Source organism: Peromyscus maniculatus, chromosome 4 (assembly GCF_049852395.1).
Source record: "Peromyscus maniculatus bairdii isolate BWxNUB_F1_BW_parent chromosome 4, HU_Pman_BW_mat_3.1, whole genome shotgun sequence".
Lineage (NCBI taxonomy): Eukaryota > Metazoa > Chordata > Mammalia > Rodentia > Cricetidae > Peromyscus > Peromyscus maniculatus.
The window spans coordinates 70864784-70885215 of record NC_134855.1 but is presented as its reverse complement, the minus strand read 5'-3'; the positions used below and the strand labels follow the sequence as shown (position 1 = coordinate 70885215).

The 20432-nt window shown below is 48.6% G+C and overlaps 1 protein-coding gene across 2 annotated transcripts in view; it reads left to right on the top strand.

Moving 5' to 3' along the window:
* Ext2 (exostosin glycosyltransferase 2) overlaps window positions 1-20432 on the top strand; it is a 149683-nt gene that overhangs the window by 28254 nt on the left and 100997 nt on the right. For both annotated transcript variants that reach the window (XM_076570120.1, XM_006995920.4), the window contains 2 exons: window positions 1219-1358; window positions 4341-4434. In XM_076570120.1, coding sequence (XP_076426235.1) covers window positions 1219-1358; window positions 4341-4434 — 234 coding nt within the window. The remainder of the gene's footprint in view (window positions 1-1218; window positions 1359-4340; window positions 4435-20432) is intronic.

The window sequence follows — 20432 nt, the reverse complement described above, 5'->3', positions numbered from 1 at the left end:
CCTTCCTCTTTCTATAATGTTATTTATTTTTAAACAAAATTTTTATTAGATTGTTTAGATTGCACATGTATGTACGTGTGTGTTGCACACTTGCACATACCACAGTACAGTGTGTGGAGGTCAGAGGACAACTTTGTTGGAGTTGGTTTGCTCCGTCTCCCCTGTGGGTCCCTGGGATCAAACTCAGGTCGTCAGGCCTGGGAGCAGCGTCTTCACGGGCTGAGCCATCTCACTAACCCCGATAGTACATTCATGTGATTCAGGAATCAGTTTTAAGATACAATTTTCTTGTTTAAAATTACATTTATTTTGTGTAGGGAGACAAGGGAGGAACAGGATTTTTTTAAGAACAGGGTTTCACTGTGTAGCCCGGGTTGACTTTAAACTCACTCTCCTCCTGCCTCACCTTCCCAAATATTGAGATTACAGATACGAACCACTTTGCCTGGCTTTTTCCCCTGACTTTAAAGATGAGGTCATGTTTCCTTTTTCAATCCTTTTGTTTCCTCCTGAAGAGACAGAAGGCTGGGAAACTAGGAGTAAGAGAATTGGGATCTCACTGGGGTGCGGTGCCCACGGCACCTGCCCTTCCTCTGGGCAGCTTCCGTTTTCCCAGCGTCCCCCACATTGAGAGGTGTGAGAGAGAGAACGGGGAAGAGATTTTTTTGAGAGTTCATTTTCACTGGACTTCTTGTCTCTGGACCTATCATTTCAATGCCTCCTAAAGGCTCTTTGTGCCTTTAGTGACCAGCTTCTATAGGCAGACAATGCTAGAGCCTTAGGGACTGAAGATCAGAAAGTTCAGACCTTCCTTATGAGGCTCCTCTAGAGGGCCTGTCCCGTTGCAGGCTGGGCGGAGGCCGGGGATTAGGCAGTGCTGAGACAACATGCCATGTATGTGTACACAGTTCATCGCACTGATGGACACCAGTCTGCAGGACCTCACGCGGTCAGGTGAGGAAGCCTGCGAAGCTGGCTGTCAACATGTGCAGAACGCCAGCCCTGGTGACTTGTGGGTTGCACTGAAGAACGAAGGTGGGAAACCCAGCAGCCCGCTGGGCATTTCCTGTTTCACAGGTGTGAGGCCCTCTAGCAGTTTCTAGATGCCTCGGTGCTGCTTAGCTTTAAGCCTTGGGGGAATGCCATAGTGTGCAGGGATCCAAGTAAGTGATCAAGGGACTTCTTTGTAATCCTCGGCCTTCTCTTGTCTTGCTGCAGGAGGCTACTTTTTGCGTGGTCCTTCGAGGAGCTCGGCTGGGGCAGGCAGTGCTGAGTGATGTGTTGCAGGCTGGCTGCGTCCCGGTTGTCATTGCAGACTCCTACGTGCTGCCTTTCTCCGAAGTTCTGGACTGGAAGAGGTGGGTGTACTGTCTAGTGAACTGTAGCTGGTGGCGTGGCCAGTGTTGGAAAGGGAAGCCTCTTGGACCACTGTGATGCATACCCAGCTTTGAGAACTGCAGGCTGAGTGTGCCTAACTTGTAAGTCAGAAGCATTGCGAAGTGTGGAGCTTTGGAGCATGGTCAAGAATGCCAGTGGACAGTGGTAGCTCCAGCTACAGACAGTCCCACACTTGACATTATGTAATAGCTCACGGTGAAAATGCTGAGGTAGGGAGGTGCAGAAGAACGTGGGGGTGGAAGATAAGGTCAATATACCTGACACACGTGCATGAGAATAGCATAACGAAGCCCCGTTATTTAAGAAACAAACATGACCTTGAGGGTGGCCAAGGCCGTGTGAGTGCGGTACACACTGCTTGGCACAGTTCTTCAAAGTATTGGCCAAGAGGATTCAGACGCCAACACCAAGCTCACGTGCTGGGTGGCAGCCCTATAGTCCTCCAGGAAGTAGCCATTGCTTCACGGTCTTTCCCCAAGTCATCTGTGCATTTCAAATAGATTCAAGTAAAACACACACACACACACACACACACACACACACACACACACACACACACACATACATATTAAAGTATGAACTTTGATAGCCACCTAAGTTTGGTAAGAGGGGCAAAGGGTGCCGGTATACTGTAAATTACATTCAGGTTGTGTGTGTAACAAATGCACAGAACATAAATGAATCTTCATATTTAGACTGGAGTCCTGAGTTATGTTCATGCAGATATTCCCAAATTAAAGGCCCCTTGGGACTGGGCCTAGGGTAAGGGATCCCAGCCGCTGTTGCTTTAGCCCGTTTGCTGTGTCTTCCATCAGACTTAGCACAGTGGTATAGAGCAGGTCCCGGAGTCCAGTGGGCCGAACCCACCCGCTGGCTGTTTTTGTAAATAAAGTCTTATTGAATCACAGCTATACCCCTCATTTGCGTGTTACTTGTGAAGTGATGAGTAATTGCAGAGACTGGGTGGCTTACAAAGCCTAAAATACTTACTCCATAGCTCTTTCCACAAAGCGGTCGCCACCCCTGGGCTGGTGCAGTCTAGACACAGCTGGAGAGTTTCTTTCTTTATCCCAGGGGTTCTGAATTAAAGCTCCCAGGTAACCAGATTCGGAACTCAGTCCAGAGCCACTGCTGTGGAATTGCACCCTGTACTGGCTGCCAGTGGGGAGCCTCTACCTCCACAAAAGCTTGGAAACTCCAAAACAGAGGGATAAATGCAGATCCTGCTTGCTTGTGCTCACAGGAATTGCCCTCTGGTCACGTGTGTTATTTCCACAAGACAGGTGGCAGACTGTTAAAATGGAATTTCCTTGCTGTATACCCTTTAATTCACGTCTTTGCCACAAAAATTTAATTCTTTCTCTTCTCCCAACTCTTAGGACAGTTTATCCAACTCCAATAGCATAGGTGTTTGAACAATTTAAATAGCACCAATTTGGCTAACTCCCTCATCCATTTTACATTTATTAGAAAGTCTCCTGTTAATAAGATGGTATTTTCTAATCTGATAATAGGGATAATTTCTGCTTCTGAGGAGGTTAGATCTAGTGGGGAAGAATAGCCAGGGATCAGGGACAAATGCAGATTCTGTTCGATTGTGTTCACTTCCTCTAGCGAGGCTTCACTCCCCCATAACCTCCCCAAACAGCACAACCAACTGGAAACGGAGTGTTTAAATATCTGAGCCTATGGGGGACATACCGATCAGACCCTCACTGTCACCGTCAGCAACAGGTTCTCCAATATGAGTGAGGTCAGGCCTTTCTTTCTCCAAGGAAGCTCTCTACTTAGTGATGGGAGAGTGATGGTCTACTCTACATTTGGAGTCAGGGCTCTGTAACTCCAACTGGCTAGCTTTGAAATTATAGCACATTAATTCACCTCTTGGTCCTCAGTCCTGTCTCTACTGCAAAAATCATTTGCTTCTTTAGTAGATGTCCCTGAAGTCCTGGCTGTGTGGGAGAGAGCCCGCTGAGTGCCCTGGGTGCAGTGGTGGGCGGGAGCGGGAGCTAGATTTTAATGAGCATCTCTGTGCACATACAGTTACACTCTCTGCACACCGTCCTTCTGGAAGGCAATGCCAGTCTCCCTTTCTCACTCCTCATCCCCAGTCTGTGAGTGAATCCCGTGGGGGTGGGGAGTGTAGGCACCGGCTGGCCCTCTCCTCGCTCCAGCTCCACTCTGATGTAGTTCTGCAGCCTCTGCAGGAGTCCCAGCCCTCCTTCCCATGCCTGTGCCTGCTTCCTGTCACTCGCTGACCCCGTAGACAGCACGGGCCTGCTGGAGCTTACTGGGCTTCTCAGGCCTCTTTGCCTCCACCCCCTAGTGGTTTCCCATCTCAGCACCAAGCTCTCCATGGCCTCCAAGGTCCTGTGAGCCTCACTGCATCCCGCCCTCCCCCTTTCTGCTTGGCTCTCCTTCTTCTCCATCCTGTTTACTCTGCAGCAGCCACAGGGGCCTCCTAGCTGTTCCTGGACCATGCCCAACATGACGCTTCCTTGGCCTTTCACTCCTGAGCCCCGTGCCTGGGGCTCTCTTCCCACAGACCTTCTCGTGCCTGTTCACCCCTCTTTCCTCTGGTGTTCTCTGTTGAACTGTCAATGCCCAGCACATAGTAGGTCTGTCATAAGTAAATGCTGAATCAATGGACGGCTTTGTGTAGAGGCTAAAGGGGGGAAGGAATTGTTAATTCTGGGAGCGTAGAGAAGGGTGAGGACGGGTGAACAGGGAGACAGCATTTCACATGCAAAGGCCCTGTGGTGAGACAGAACTTGCTGTGGTAGGTGACAGCGATGCCAGGGATGACAGAACAGATAGGGAACGATGGAGGGCTGAAGGAGTTTGGGGGGTTTTGTTTCTGCTCTTGAGAAGGGAGCAGGACAGCGGACAGTGTTGCTTTCTGCAATGGGCTGTGCGTATGTAAATAGTGCTGTTGTCTCCAGGGCTTCTGTGGTGGTCCCAGAGGAAAAGATGTCAGACATGTACAGCATTCTGCAGAACATCCCACAGAGGCAGATCGAAGAGATGCAGAGACAGGTAAGAGGCCAGAGCTGAGACACCTGTCGGGGGTGGGGGTGGGAGTACTGGAGCAGTGGCTTGGACACAGAGGACCTTGAGCCAAGTGCACAGTGGGGCCGTGTACTCATTATATCAGCTATTGTCAGGAAGGGAGGGGTAGCGAGGTGACTTAAGTTAGGTTTAGATTAATGACAAGGGGTTCAGGCCATGCTGGGGGACCCTTGCTAGGATTTTAGGGTGCCAAGTGATGGCAGGCAGCAGTGACCAAGACAGCAAGGGGAGCAGGCAGGCAGCGTGTTTATTTGGGGTGTCCTAAGAAGACAGCCTTTGTGACAGTGTCCTCCATTTGCCGTTTGCCGCCTCCTCTGCAGGCAGACTTCGTTACCCTTTGACCCCTGTCTGAGTTCTGACTGCCCAGAAGACTTCACTGGGTTCCCATTCGGTCTCATTGCTCTCCCTCCTAAAGAAGCCTAACGGGGCTTCGTTGTCAAGCAAGTTAAGGAAATCTAAAAGATGGCCCTGAAATTGGTGCAGTGATCATCTCTTCTGTTTCTCTTTATGGATTTTTAGTGTTTTAATCTTTGTCGGAATTATCCACATGGCCTAGAGAGATGCCCAGTCAGTAAAATGCTTGCCATAAAAGCATGAGGATCTGAGTTTTTATCCTTAGGACTCATGTAAAAAGCCAGGCTTGGTGACACAGACCCATAACTCTAGTGCTGGTGAGGTGGACACAGGCGGATCTCTGAAGCCCATTCTAGTGACAGGATTGAGGGTAAGTGAGGGACCTTGTCTCCAAAAAATAAAGCGTTTCCGTTGCTATAAAGAGACACCATGACCACAGCAACTCTTATAAAGGAAAACATTTAATGGGTTGCTTACAGTTCAGAGGGTCAGTCCATTATCATCATGGTGGGACATGGTGGCCTGCAGGCAGACATGGTGCTAGAGAAGGAGCTGAGTGTCCTACATCCTGGTCTTCAGGCAGCAGAGAGCCTGTGTCCACACTGGGCGTAGCTTGGGCATAGGAGACCTCAGAGCCCACAGTGACACACTTCCTCCAACAAGGCCACACCTACTCCAACAAAGTCACACTTCCCAATAATGTCACTCCCTATGAGCTTATAGGGACCAGTTACATTCAGACTACCACAGGAGGAATCAAGGAAAGTCCTGACGTTATAGACATCTGTTGCGGTGCGCACGCATGCACGTGTATATACACACACACATGTATATATGTGCACACACACACACGCACATGCACACGCACATGCATACACACAGGAGTGGGCAAGGGAGATGAGTGAGAAGAGACTTGGAGGGTCTCAGCATAGAACCCATGTTTTTAACCTGGCTCCTCCCCAGGTGGCCAGAGAACAGGCTGAGGGCAGGTCGGCACCGAGCTGTGGCGAGAGGAGACCCAGAGCTGCCTGCTTCCTAAGTGCCTGCCCAGCTGTTCCCACCTTTACTCCGCTTAGGCCCTTCTGGTCCTGCAGCACCAGGTGCCCTGACTCCCTCTGCTTTACAGCATCCAGGTACTATGGATGTGTTCCCAGTCCCTTTACCGTGGGCTGGTGGCATCACGTACAACTTCCCATCACTTGTCGCCCCAGGAGGGATTTAGGAGAGAGAAAATAGCTGTGCCTGGTCCTACCTTTTGTACTTGGATATTTGTACTGGTAATTTTTTATCACTATGACAAATACTGGAGGTAATTACATGACAAAGAGGGAAGGATTGCTTTGGGCTCACAGTTCAGCAGATTCCAGGCTGTGACTGGGCGGACTTGCTGCTGGGTAGAAGGAGAGCAGCAGGTCATGGTGGAGCACAGAGCTGAGGAGAGCAGTTCACTTCGAAGACTGTGTGAAGAGAGGAGAGAAAGGGCCAGAGCCCCATGGTGTCCTTCAAGGGTGCATCGCTATGACCTGAGCACACACACCCCCGCTTCTAAAAGCTCTGCCACCTCCCCATGCTGCCACTCAAGGACCAAGCCTTGAACACAGACAGGTCTTCAAGCTTTAGTGACAGTCAGATGCTCTCACACAGTGACTCACCTGGGTGGAATGCCCACTGTGTACCCTTAGGCTGGGCTCTGCCTTCTGTGGGCCTCAGAAAGCCCTTCTGCAGAGCTCTGGGCCAGCCTGGTAGAGAGCAGCTTGCAGCTTGCTGATGCTGACAGCGTCCCCGCTGGCTTCTCATGGCTGGGAGTTCTGGGCTTCCTGTTACTGTTCACCACTGACCTCATCTGAGCTAGTGAATCCGAGAATCAGTTCAGAGCTTGCCATGTTTTTACCATAAACCTGTAGCGTTGGGGAACACTGCCTCTTGAAGAGTCTGGGCATTTGTGTTCTTTGTGTTACTTTTAAAAATTATTTTTATTTTATTTTATTTATTTATTTATTTTTTAAAATTATTTATTACGTATACAATGTTCTGCCTGCATGTATGCCTGCACGCCAGAAGGGGGCACCAGATCTCATTACAGATGGTTGTGAGCCACCATGTGGTTGCTGGGAATTGAACTCAGATAAAGAGCAACCAATGCTCTTAATCTCTGAGCCATCTCTCCAGCCCCTATTTTTATTTTTTAGACAAGATTGTAGACCAGACTGGCCAGGGACTCACAGAGATCCACCGTCCTCTGCCTCCAGTGTGCTGCGACTGCAGGCATTTGCCTCAACACCATAACTGTTGGTATCTTTGTTTACTAGATTAATTATAGAATCCTACACTAAATAAGATTCCACCTCACACAAGATTCTGCTGTAGGAATGTTAGGGAGAAACTGGGCCTGGGGTGAAGATGAACACATTCTGTCTGGTCTCCTCTCTGCCCTGTCAGCCCCATGTGGAGAAAGATCACTTGCATTTTGGAACAGAGCACTCCCAGACAGCCCATAGAATGGCGTAGTTGCTGGACAGGATCGGGGTGGGAGCTGCCTGCCTGAGACAAGCCTGACTTAGTTGTCAGTGGCCGGCTAGGAGTCGCTGGACAGCTGGAGTGAATGAAGGGCATGTGAAGCAGCTGCTTGTTGGTTATTGAGTTTGAAGACTGGGACTGGGCCCTGGCCCTGGCCAGGCTAATTGTGTTACCATCCTAAGCTGTCTAGGCTTTCATTTTATCATCTGTGGAATGCAGGGCTTCACTGAATCACCTCTCATGTTCCAGGCGGCCATTTAACAACCCTGTGGAAGTCTTGTCTCTGGCGAAAACGTTCCCTTCCCAACCAGCACTGATATTTAAGAGGTCATCTCTCCCTAAATACGTCATCGGGTCATGAGGGCCCCTGACCTCCTCTGCTGGTGGACACTTTCCATCCCACCAGCCTCCCCTTCTCACTCCTCCCCGGCTGCCCATCAGCCTGCCTGCCTTTGCTGTGGATTTTGTGTTCCCCAAGTGGCCTCTTTTGTCTCCCAACCCCACATTTCTGAACTGGACCGGTCCCAACTAAACGTGCTTGAAATAATTCCCAGTTTGCTATAAAGGCTGACAAACTTTCACTCTGGCCAGAAGCCAATAGCACCCTCCCTCCTACAAGCTGTGACAGCGACCAGCGTCTCTTGACATTGCCAAATGTTCTCCTGGGGTGGGAGCTATCAGCTTCAGTTGAGAACCAGTAGTTCCATTGATAAGTTGTCATCTCTTCGTTTGGAGCGTATTAGTCAGTATCCTGCCACTCTAAAGCAGTCTTGGAGGCAATGAGCTTAGACAACGTTCAGAGGCTCACATCTGATGTCCATCAGCTAACTGGTCTGGCCTATGATGAGGGCTGTCCTTGTTAATGTGAGGGTAAGTGGTCATGAGAGAGCAAGAGGGGGCTGTTGATCTCCACAGCCTCTTTTGAGGACATGCCCCACTGATCTGAGAATCCCTCTCTTGGCCTCACCTCTTAAAGGTCATAGTGCTTCCCAGTCCGCCATCTGAGGACCAAGCCTTTACATACGGGTCTTTGGGGGACTCACCAATGTGTGTGTGTCAGCGTGTGTGCTCTTGCTCTGAAACTGCACACACTGTCCTTTGCCTTCTGTTTATGTCTGTGGATTGAACTTGACCTTGGTTGGAGTGTTAAAACTGCTTCTTTATGTCAGCAAATCCTCCCTGGGGAGCTCAGCTTTGGGTCTTTTTGCAATCTAGGCATATGTCTCTGCAGTCACTGGGCCCCTCATACCTCCAGGTAAGGCATAACTGACAGCATAAACTGACACGGGCCTGGTCATCCTGAGGCATTCAGAGCTAGAGCTTAACGAGCTGCAGGAACAGTTGTCGCCAGCAGGGGTCTCCATCTGCTTTTAAGTGACTAATTTTCCTGCCAAGGATTTAAATCTGGGGAAAATCCCATATGCCAGGAGCTGGTTGCTTCTCAAGGGATGAGGTCCTGACTCTTGCTCTCTAGAGACCATGTTGTTCAAGGGACAAGTTAGGCATTTGCTCTAGCAGCATGAGACAGCACCTAACACACACACACACACACACACACACACACACACACACACACACACACACACAGAGAGAGAGGGGGGGGGTAATTAAAACTAGCCTAACAGAAATTTTAAGAAGAAAGGCCATGATCTGAGTGTTTGGTACACACTCATGACCATCCTAAGGTAACTGGGAGTTCAGTAGTCCTAACGGAGAGAGGCATGGAGGCAGCCATCCCTGAGGACAGGGCTGGAGCCTTGAGCTGGCCAAAGCTGTGAGGAAGCCAGTAGTCATGGAGATGAGCATAACAAAGAAAAGTGTCTTTGCAGATAGTCCTGAAAAGGCCCTTGTGAGCAGTGCGCGCGCGCGCGCGCGCACACACACACACACACACACACACACACACACACACACACACCACACACACACACAGCCTTGGTAAGTCTCGTGTGACTCGCACAGCTTTAGGAGGGCGGTTCAAAGCAACCCCTCCAGTTAGCAGGGGCAGCTGTAGCAGAGAAGCTGGTTCTCAGTTGTACTTTTATTGTCCTGTGTGCTAACTAACTAGTTAATTGACCTATTGAAGCCCTAATTGTTTTCTCAGGGAGAGATTATGGGCCACAATAAGGCTCTGTGGCTCTGCCTAGGGCAAAAGTCCTCTTGAGATGCAGCGGTCACCCCAAGCTGCCTTTGAAGATGGTGTTGGAGTTCCAGAGTACTCTAAGCTGAGATGGAAAGGGTGGCACTCAGGGAGCTGCTGCCAGGGCAGTTGGCTGGGAGATGGCCTTCCAAGTAGGTCTTAAAGATGAGCTTTGTTTTTTTTAAAAGGCAGGAGGAAATTTGCAGCTCAGTGTTTCTCCGCAGTCAAATGGCGCGCTCATACCCCCAGGCTCCCTTGAATCACAAGAGAAAGCACACAGGCACAGGTCTCAGAAGGCTGGGGAGATGCTGCCCTGGCTAGTTAGAAACCGTTGGGTGAAGGGGGAAAGGTGTAAGTGGACCCCCAGTTTATCTGTTGAGCAGAGTTCCCAAACACTGTTTTATTGGTCGGTGGCTCCCGCAGCAGTGACCTCTAACCCCAGCCACACTAGGAGGTGGAAGTCAGGAGCCTGCTCTGCCTTTGAACTCTGCTTTTGTACTCAGTTGATTGGGGGCCACGGAGGTGGCAGAGGCTTTAGCATCTTGTCTTCTCTCTAGTCAGCAGCACTCAGGGAAGGTCAGCTGTGAGTTTCTGTGGTCTTGTGCCTCAGTGTGTCTTCATGGTTGCCTAGTAAATATGCCGCAGAGCTGTGCTACAGAGAAGCCTTGGAGATGTGGGCAGACCACTGCTTAGCCAACAAGCCCAGGGGTGCAGTGCCCTTCTACACTACACTAGAGCAAGGCTCCAGACCGGGCAGGAGAGGCCACGGGCCAGGAGAGCTGTGCTGTGCCCACGCTTCACTTGTAGAGAGCCCCCTTGAGGGTGCTCTTGTTTTACCTCATTTATAGAGTCTCCAGGAATTGGATTCCAGTATTGGGTTCCCATAGCTGGAGTTGTTTAGATACCACAACTTGAAGGGGAGGACAAGGACCCAAAAGAGTCTCTGAGATGGGCTGGAACTCTCAGCGTAGTGGACATGAACCCAGACAGTTCTGCAGGCTTCCTCTAGGAGGTCTGTGGAGATGGCACAGTTCTTCGGGATATGGTGCCTTTGCTTTGTTTTTCGTGGTCTGCATTCTCTGTTAATATCAATTTATATACTGTTCCCCTCAAGCTGTTATTAACGAGCCCCTCAAATTCTTAAGGTAAAGTTTAATCTGTTGAGCATATATAATTTTTTAAAATACTGAATCATCTGTGTCTTACGAAGTTTTTTTGTTTAAAATATTTAAGTTCTTTCTTCCTCTTCTTCTTTTTGTTTAGATTTCCTAATTTTTTTTTTTTATGCGTGAGAGTGTTTTGCTTGCATGTATGTTTGTGTACCACCTGAGTGCCTGGTCTCCATGGAGACTAGAGGAGGGTGTCAGATCCCCTAGAACTGGGGCTATAGACAGTTGTGAGCCACCATGGGGTGCAGGGAATTCACTGCTGAGCCACCTCTCCAGCTCCCTAACTTACATTTTTCCAAGTGTTCTGTGATTCCCTCCTCTGTCTAGACACCTCCGCTGCCCAGACCCTGTGTGTTAGCTGAGGATTCCTCATGCTGCTGGCCCCACTGTTCCGTCCCTAGTTATATGGTAGGTAGTTTCTGTCCATTCCCCCTCCCCCCCACCCCAGCATACCCCAGTTTACAGAGCAGATTCCTTCCACAGGAGGGAGATAGGCTGTTAGAAGAGCCATCCGGACCCCAAGCCCAAGGCATGCTGGGCATACACTGTTCTGCCACAAATGTGCTCAGACCCCAGCGCCACTGTGGCCTGGGCAGTGGGTGAAGTCAGGCCGCACTCCCAGCCTTTCAAGCTGACTTCCTGTCACCTTGCCTAGCTTTCTCCCCAAAGTGAGTGCTTGAGACAGTTCGAGCTGGACACTCCCCTGGAAATACATTAGGAAGGAGGGTGCCATTTGGAATTCCCAGGGCCAGTGCTGTAATTCATGGAATTCTTACCCCGGCCCCCAACTGGGAAGTGGAGAATTTCTCATCTACATAAGCTGGGGCCTGAGATGGTGCCGAGGGAAAGGAGCCGCTGTGCAGGCCTGATGACCAACCAGGTTTAGTCCCAGAACCCATGGTGAAACGAGGGCACCAGTTCCTACTAGTTGTCCTCTGACCTCTGTACACTAGTTGTGTCTCACACACGTAACGACACACATGCAATAAATAAGCAAGTAAAGTGTAATCTTGGAACTTCACACATATTCAGCACACGCACATAAACAAATAACAAAGAAATTGGTAGATTATACTCTTGTAATTACGTACACTGACACACATGCACATATAATAAATTAATAGATTATTCTCTTGGAAATACATACTCTCACATGTGCACATGTAATAAATTAGTAGATTATATTCTGGAACCACACAGACTCTTACACAAGTACACATGTAATAAATAAATTAGTAGTTTATACTCTTGGAATTACACACACTCATACATACATATACACTCTCATGTGTACACATGTGATAAAAAAGTTTATTATACTCTTGGAACTGCACACACACACACACACACACACACACACACACACACACACACACACACACAGAACTATTTCCCCTGAGTCCTGACAGGCTGTCTTCCTTGGCCTGGCTTTCCAGCTTGCTCTTAAAAAGCATGGGGCTGGCAGTGCAGCTTGGTAGTAGAGCACTTGCCCCACGTGCACACGGCCCTGATTTCAGAACCCAGCACCACCAGAGAAGAAAATGCTGCTACTTCCCCTCAGAAGGGACGCTTTCTGGGCTGGAATTCTTCCCTTGAAGGGAGAAGTGCGTTCTGGTACCTGGAGGCCCTGTGGCCAATGGGGGAGCCTCTCTGAGCGTTAGCGCTTGGGGGAGGTTTTCAATGCATGTTTTTTCAGTAGTACTGTGTACTCTGTGTTTGAGTTTCCCCGTGTATATAACCCCACACTGTGAGGAGGACCAGTCTGTGCAGTTGTTTAAAGCAGGGTAAATAAGGACGGGTTTAATCGGCATCTTAGGGAAGAACATTTCTCTGTGTGTATGTTAAACTTTTTTTTTTGAAACTTTGGTATTAGGAACCTTGTTGGAAAAAGACTTTTACCAAGTATCTGATCGGAAGCCAAGAAAAGCCTTTTAATAGGGCTGTCTCAGATTTATAGTGCACTGGGGCCTGTAAATAAATTTTCCTGTCTTTAAGGTTTGGACTGATTTGCAGTTGTTTGGTATAGCTTCTGAGATTTAAATCCTCCAAGTCCAGATGGAGAGACCATAAAGCTGTGTTCTCTGCACCCTTGGTATGTCTTGTCCCTGTGCAAGCATAGCCAGGGAGTGTCACAGCTTGGCTGCCTTCCTGTGATGCCAGTGTCCATTTGTTGCTTTGGATTTTCTGTAGAGATTCACTGAACTATCAGATGAACTTATGTGGGTATGTGTGTAGTGTGTGTTCTGTGTTTGTGTGTGCACATGTCTGCACATGCGCATGGAGGCCAGAAGTTAACACCTGGTATCTTCTTACATCATTATCCCACTTAATTTCCTGAAATGGGGTCTCTCACTGAGCTCAGAGCTCACCAACTGGCTTCAATGGCGGGCCAGCAAGTCCCAAGATCCTCTTGACTTTGCTCCCACTCCCACCCGATCCACGGCATTCTGCACTACCTTTCCATGGGTGCTGGGGATCCAGACTCAGGTCCTCACGTTTGTACCGCAGCCGCTTTCCTGACCTAAGCAGCACCCCAGCCTCCAGATGAATGCATTCTAAGCACAGACTTGTTCCTAGCTTTGTCTTGGCATTGTGTAGGAGTGCAGCCTCTTCTTTCACGGGGACCTCAAGTTGCTGGCCCAAGTATCAATGGTAACAGAGGAGTCACAAGCCAGGGGTGTTATGTACCCAGTTGTCCTGAGGGCTTCAGGAATGTCTCTCAGAGGTGAGCTTCACCCTGGGCACCGTGCTGGAGAAGGGGGGCTGAGCTGTAAGGTTGTTGTTCTCCGCTAGAGATCTGGTAGATAAGGGGCAGCCAGATGAAGCATCCCAGGCTGGCAGGGTTCTCAGTGCCAGCAGCAAAGAGCTTCATAGTGAATTAGAAGGAAGTGTGAATAACACTTGGAGAGGAATGGCATGTATGTAAGAAAAGGGGAAGGCTAAATAATTGAAATTTTGTAAAAAATCAAATCTTAGAAATTATCTAGGCAGTCTTCAGATTTCACCAATGACCAGTGAGGCCTGGGGACCTGATAACCTTGAGGACACATCCGAGAGCCAGGGTGCTGGTACCCAGGTCTCGTGGCGCCTGGTCTGGTATTTTGCTTTTTGTTTTTATGTGATATATGGCAGTGTTTTCTAGCCTGGAGCGAGCTAAGGTCAATTCAGTGGGTCACAGCTGGCATCTAATTTAGAGAGAGAGAGAGAGAGAGAGAGAGAGAGAGAGAGAGAGAGAGAGAGAGAGAGAGAATAGGAAACTATCAGAGTGTTATATAGCGAAGGTAATTATTTCCTAAAACATTGGCTTCTTAAGTTGGGCTGGGGCTATAGCTCAGTGGTAGACCACTTGCCTAGCATGCACAAGGCCCTGTGTTCAATCCTTGGCACAGAAAAGTTTAAAAAAAAAAATCTGTCTTAACTTGCCATAGAAAGCATACGTGTGTGTTTTAACCATGAGTCCTAATCAAAAAGTTTTTATGTGGTAGTGGAAAGCGCAGGACTTGTGAGTGGGAGAAACCTGAATTCAGATCCTAAACTCCGGATCTGTTGATGGGTTCTATGGCTGTGGGCCCGTACCTAACTTTCCAGGCTTCAGTTTTCCAGTCTGAACCTGGGCTGGGTAAGACTGCCTAGAGGTCTCACCCACCAAATGAGATCATGCATTTAAAGCATGTGGGTTTTGCTCCCAGCTCCATGCTGGTGGTCATTCAGGAACTCCCTGGGGTCTGCATTTGAATTTGTGAAAGTGCCTCCTGGTAAGAGCCTGGGCTTCAGGAACCACAGTCGGTTAGCGGCACGGATGTATTATGCATTTGCTTCTGGCCTTGGAAACTTGAAACAGAACCGAGTCCTGTGGGCTCGGGTGTACTCTCTACGTCTTGGCATGGAGGGAAGTTCACCTCTGTTCTTCTCTCAGGATCAACAAGGCCCACAGGGAGATAAACATCACTGATTCCCTAGCCGGCCTTTTTGTTTTAATCCAGTATTAGGACTTTTCCTCCTTTCCAGTGAAATCAGTTTTTACTGAGTTTTCCTTCATCTTCTAAGTTCTTCTCTGCCAAGTCATGATTTTTATCATTTTTGAGGGGAGGGTGCTAAAATATTAAAAACAAAGTAAACAGAGGAAAATTAAAATGCAAATTAGCATCTAGATAGTGGACAGCTGTGAAGACCTACGTTGGTGTGGGTGTGAGCTTCATGCAGGGGACTTTTTATGGGGACTTGAGAGGATGGTCACATGCCTTTAGAAACAGTAGTTGTCATATCCTGCTGGAGAGAATGTGATTTAGGGCAGGATTTTTCTCTACTTTCTGCCTCTCCCCTTTTCTCTCTGTTCCCTCAGCCTCCTGTCTCCCACCCGTTTCTTGCCAGGCCAGTCTATCTCATATTTGAAATCCCACTGGAGAGCAGAGACGAGTCTCAGCCCCCAGACGATTCAGGCCAGGGGCTAAAACACTCCCATAAATCTGGGGCTCATTTGAGTGCCACGGTGAAGCTGTGCGAGCGGCTGGTCTCGGTGGCCCTTGCCCTCTCGCTTTATGGGCTGCTTTGGCTCTTCTCTGTAAAGAGGCCCGATGGAGTCATTTGAAAATTCTTATCAGCTTGCTGACAGCTATATGGCCTTTCTGCTGAGTCCGGGAGCTCAAGCAGGCGTGTGAAATTTTTGATATTAAAACTGAAGAAAAATGCCAGGCAGAAGAGACTGGATAGTGCAGTGGTGATCGGTGGTGGAATGAGGCTAGGCAGGCCTTTAACTTCTGCGGGTCGGACCTTACTATTGGCCGTTGGTGGGGAGCTAGCCAGGATGAGGCTGGCATAAAAAGGGGCTTCCATCTTTGACCCCATGCTGACAAATGCTGTTCCCTGGGCAGCTTGCCATCCTGCCAGGAGGTAGGCAAGCCCAGGGGCTGGGGCAGCCAGATGGGCAGCTCTTTCTTTCCTAAAGGCCATGTCTGGCCAGTTGCAGGCTGCCGTCCGCGTGTCCACAGCATTGCTGTTATTGAAGGTAAAGGGGCTTTGCTGAGTCTGCCTCCCCCCACCCCACCTTTGGACCCATCCTTAGCCACCCTCCCAGAGTTCTCTGTGGAGACCCCGGGCCCGTCAGTGCCTGAGCGTCTGCCCTCCCCTGCACGGAGAACAGACTGGAAGCTGCTCCGTCTTCACCCTTTCCACGTTCCCTTCCTTTCTCTGCTGGAAAACTCTTGCGGCCAGCAACCGAAGGGAAGGAAAAGCCATTACCTGGATTGAGGCCAGTGGCTTGATGGGAGCTTCAAAATCTTTGGCATCTCCTGCCCAGAATGCTTTTGCAGGCATTTTGAGCCTAGCATCCTTCCCCCTCCTCCCTCAGCGCCCCAGCCTTGCCATCTGGAGGGTGGGGCGTTCTCTGCCCCTTTGCTCTTCTGACAGAGCTTTAGGAGAGAGTGGTGATAAGCAAAGTCCAGCGGACATGTATTTTTAACCGCTCTGTATCCCTTTCTGTTCTAAACACATTATTTTTCCTTTTTCTAGTAGGTTTGCAAGCATGTTCAGTTTAAAACAGTCATTTAGTTTGAGGTTGAGACAAAAAACAAGGAGTATTTGTGGTGTGGTAGTCAGACTGACATATGCAGCTGTGATGTAGGGTTGAGCCAAAATGAAAACACTGCTCCTGTTATTTTTCATGCAGCTTCTAAAGGGAGAGCAGCTATGGACAAGACTGAAGGGCCACTAAGCCAGAATGGCTGAGTCCAAAATGGTACAACTACTTTCTCACTGTTTCCAACTGACAGATCGATAGCCTGTGATTTAAGATACCAAACTTTCAATTTTTTCAGTCATTTATTTTATGTGTATAGATAATTTGCCTGCATGCCTGTCTGTGTACCACATGAACGCCTTGTGCCTGTGGAGGTCAGGGATGGTATTAAATCCCCTATAAATGAAGTTATGGATGGTTGTGACCTGCCATGGGGGTCCTAGGAACAAGCTCAGGTCCTCTGCAAGTGTCCCAAGTGCTGTTAGTCACAGTGTCATCTCTCCAGCCCCGCCCCCTTCCGCACTGTAACTTTGACCACACTGAGTAACATAAACATGAAGCTGTAAATGCGTATTTGAGTCCTTGCTTCCAGGAGTTCAGGGAGGACCAAGTGGCCGCTGTTTCCTCCTTGGGCATCAGCAGGAAAACTGTATGTAAAGCTAACCACAAGTTAATAATCTCCCATAATGAATCCATAACCTGGGGCCTGGCTTCAGGAAATGGCCTCTTTAATAAAGATATTAAATATTAATTTGCAGCCCGTATAAGAATTGTCTTAGTCTTTGGGCTGGTGTCCCACAGGGTGAGATTATTCGTTAAATTTCTGAGAACTCCTTATAGGACATGTCATTGTAGGTTTTGTGAATTCATCATGCAGACACTTAGAGAAAGATCTAGGCTTGCAAGAGGCTAGTTCGTTGATGGTTAACGTGATGTTTGGTATGTTTTCAAGTCTTCAGTAAAAGCTAAACTGGCTCATAAAATAAGCTGTTTTGTTTATTTACACAACATGGCACAGTGAAGCTTAGTGTGCTCCTGTCTTTGACAACAATTGAACTAAATTCCTGTCTGTAGTTACAAATGCTAAGATGGAGTCTTGTGGATGAATGTGAATTGTCTCTCTGAGCATTGCAGGAACCTAGAGAACTTGACATTGCACACTTAGTTGGGGCCAACGTCATTTGTGATTTTATAATAGTGTGATTCATCTTATGACGATGGGTTGTGGGTCTTTGGCGCATAAGGCAATGATCGCTCACGTCTATGTTTCTGTTGTCACTTAAAGTCTGCCAGTACTGCATGAGTCCAGGAGTGCTGGCCGAGCAGCGTTGTAAAGCGTGTCTGGCAATGTAGGGTTCTTTCTTGTGGGCACTGAAGGGCTAACTCGTTACATTTAAATATGTGCTTACAGGTTGGCATGCTGCTTAGTGGGAGTGTGCCCAGTGCAGGAGTCCACAGGTTCGGTTCCCCAGCACTGTTAACCAGCTGTGTTTACTGTCTGTGTCAGTGAAGGTGTCAGAGGTGACAACGTGGTTTGCTGGTCATCCTTCACATCCCAGTGCTTTCTCCTAGAAGGAATCATATTTTCTTGAAAGTGTTTGAAGTCCACGTGTATAATGAGGTGAATTTAAATTTTAGCCTACTTGGATCAGGCCTTGAGATACTTGCACAGGTATCACTTGTGTTTTAGAAAGATCCTTGAGCTTTGCTTGTGGCTTTGAGCCCCAGGCAAGGGTTGAGTGTGGCTGTGTGGCATTCTAGAAGGGAACAAGAAACCCTAGAGCTTGGGAGACATGGAAGACCGTGGTGCAGCATGTAGACACCAGGCCTGAGGCACGCTCTTCTCTCTTCAGCTGAGACGAACCAGTCAGACATTGATATTGCCCCAGATCTGCTTCTCTAGCAAGCTCCAGGCAAACTGACATGTGATATGATGTGGCCGCAGGTATAAGCTTTGGAATCTTAAATAAAGAAAAGAACTTTTTTTTTTTTTTTTTTTAACCACTCAGCTGCTAAAGTGATTTTTAAGTGTTAGGTCCAGGAGGGCTCAGAACTCCCACTGTGAAGAGCTCTCTGGGCCATGGTGTGGGCACATGGATCTCTTGAGAGGTCCCTCTATAATGTACCACGGGCCTGTCTCTTGAGGCCTTGTGTAGTGGGCCATAGTCACTCTCACTCACTCGGCGACAGAGGACAGGGGTAAAAAGAGAGCCACCAACATAACACTTTTTTTTTTGAATGTGTGTTACAAAGGGCAGTGGGGGCAGCCTGACTGCTGAATTCATGTCCGTACCAATAGAAAGAACCTGCCTAAGAGTATCTCCCTGCCACCGTCTGCCGCTGCCCCCTAAGGGAAACGGGAGAGGGCCCCGTGCCAGTGTGGTAGCTTGGGGGTGAGCAAGCTTTTAGTTGTGCCCTCAGAGTCCCTTGCATGGTGTGTGTACGTGGTGTTTTAATTAACAGGGGCAGGCCTTTCAAGTGGGCCTGCTTGGAAGAAGGCTTGTTTTCTATTTACCTTCTCTGGTCAAACAAACGCATGCTTTCTTTCTCCTGGTTTTAGCATAGCAAACATGGGAACTCTCACCCCAGGCGGATTCCTTTATAGCTGGTTGACCCAAGTTGTACTCTTATTTGTTTATTTTTGATGACAGACCTTGATTAAAGGTTTCCAGTGCACCTTTCAGCTCTTTCATGAAGCCAGGCGGGAGAGAGGCCTGCTCAGCTGCTGGGCCCTGAAGAAGCTCCCTATCTGGCCTGAGAACAGTGGGATTTGGAGGCGGGATGACTCCAAAAACCCGAGCAGGCAAGAATGCAGTCTCTAGTCTCTTTGTTGAGAGAGCTGGCCAAACATAATTTTATTGGTCAGTGGCTCCTGCTTTAGTAACCTTTGACCCCTGTGGTCCTTGAAGGTGCAGGCCACTGGCCGGCCTTGCCTTTGAACTCCTCATGGCTCCTGCCTCCTCAAAGGCTCCCAGTCAGGGCTTGTGTTTTGCTTAGGACCTCGCCTCACAGCAGGGTTTCAGCAGTTGGGAAAACTGATCCACCCTAAGACCGTTGACATATTTGAAGGTGATACCCCTGAGACTGGAAACCTATGGCTTTCTATTTCAGGACCTGTCTGTCACATGTCAAGAAACATGACTCAGGCTTCCCCCTTTCCTCCTCTCTGCCTTCTTGTTCCCCACAGGACAGGAGGTCATTACCCTGGGGTATTTCCTAAGAGTGATCACAAAGCCTCTCTGACTCCATTTTCTCCCAGCTTTCCCTAAGGCATTTATTTTGAGAGAGTTCTGTTGTGAAGAGTGCAGAAGCATGCGAATGCTAATCTGTCCTCAGTGTCCAGCGGTGTCACCGAAGGTGCAAGGGCCAGGGCTCACATGCCTTGTCCCGATCAGCCTTCATATTTCCACAAGCCTGAGTCATAAGATGGCCCAACAGCCCTCCTCACTCTCAGGAAGAATTCGATCTTGCAAGAGGACAGAAAGAGCAGGGGTTGTCTTCCCACCTCTGCACGGCTCCTGGCTGAGGCACGGGAATCAAAACTTCCGTTATTTAGAGGCAGCTCTGGGGACACTTGGACATTAGATGATTTCAGCTTAGCATTCTTGGCAAGGAACTAAACTTGTCATTCTAAAAATATTCAGTAGAAAATCCATCTTTCTGCTCAGGATGTGGTTAGCCTAGGTCCCTGAATGGAGGGATCTCAGTAGAGACTCTTTGCTTTTTCTAGAACCTAAACAGCATACTGTTGATAATTTCATTGTCTTTGGCAGAGAAGACAGGACAGTGTGGCAGGGTCTGTGTTAGAGCAAAGGCTACATTGTGTCTACTTTTGACCCCTGTGGTCATGAGAAGTGTTTGGGGTATGGTCCCGAGCTAGCACTTCCCCATTAGGGAAGGGTAGAATGGTAGTTTTTGTCAGCTACTGCATTGGCCGCTTCTGATGAGGTAGCTGTCATTCTCTCCTGCAGAAAAGCAAGCTGGCCTGAGAAGCCAAGTAAGTGGATAAAGTATTGGAAGAATTGAAGCCTGTGATTTAAAAGTGTAAAGTTTTAGTTATGGAATGCTATGGTTCTTTGTTTAGCACCTTTTGAATGGTGGTAATCATCAGAAATAATTTCTAAATGCCCAGCTTAGGGAAGCCACTGTACACAGTTCAGGGTTGTACAGGCTAAGGTCTTTGTTCTCAAGCAGTCAGTGGTCTCAGAGGGGGAGGCGTCTGTCAGTATGCTATCTATCTGTTCACGTCTGAGTTAGTAGGCTAGGGCTG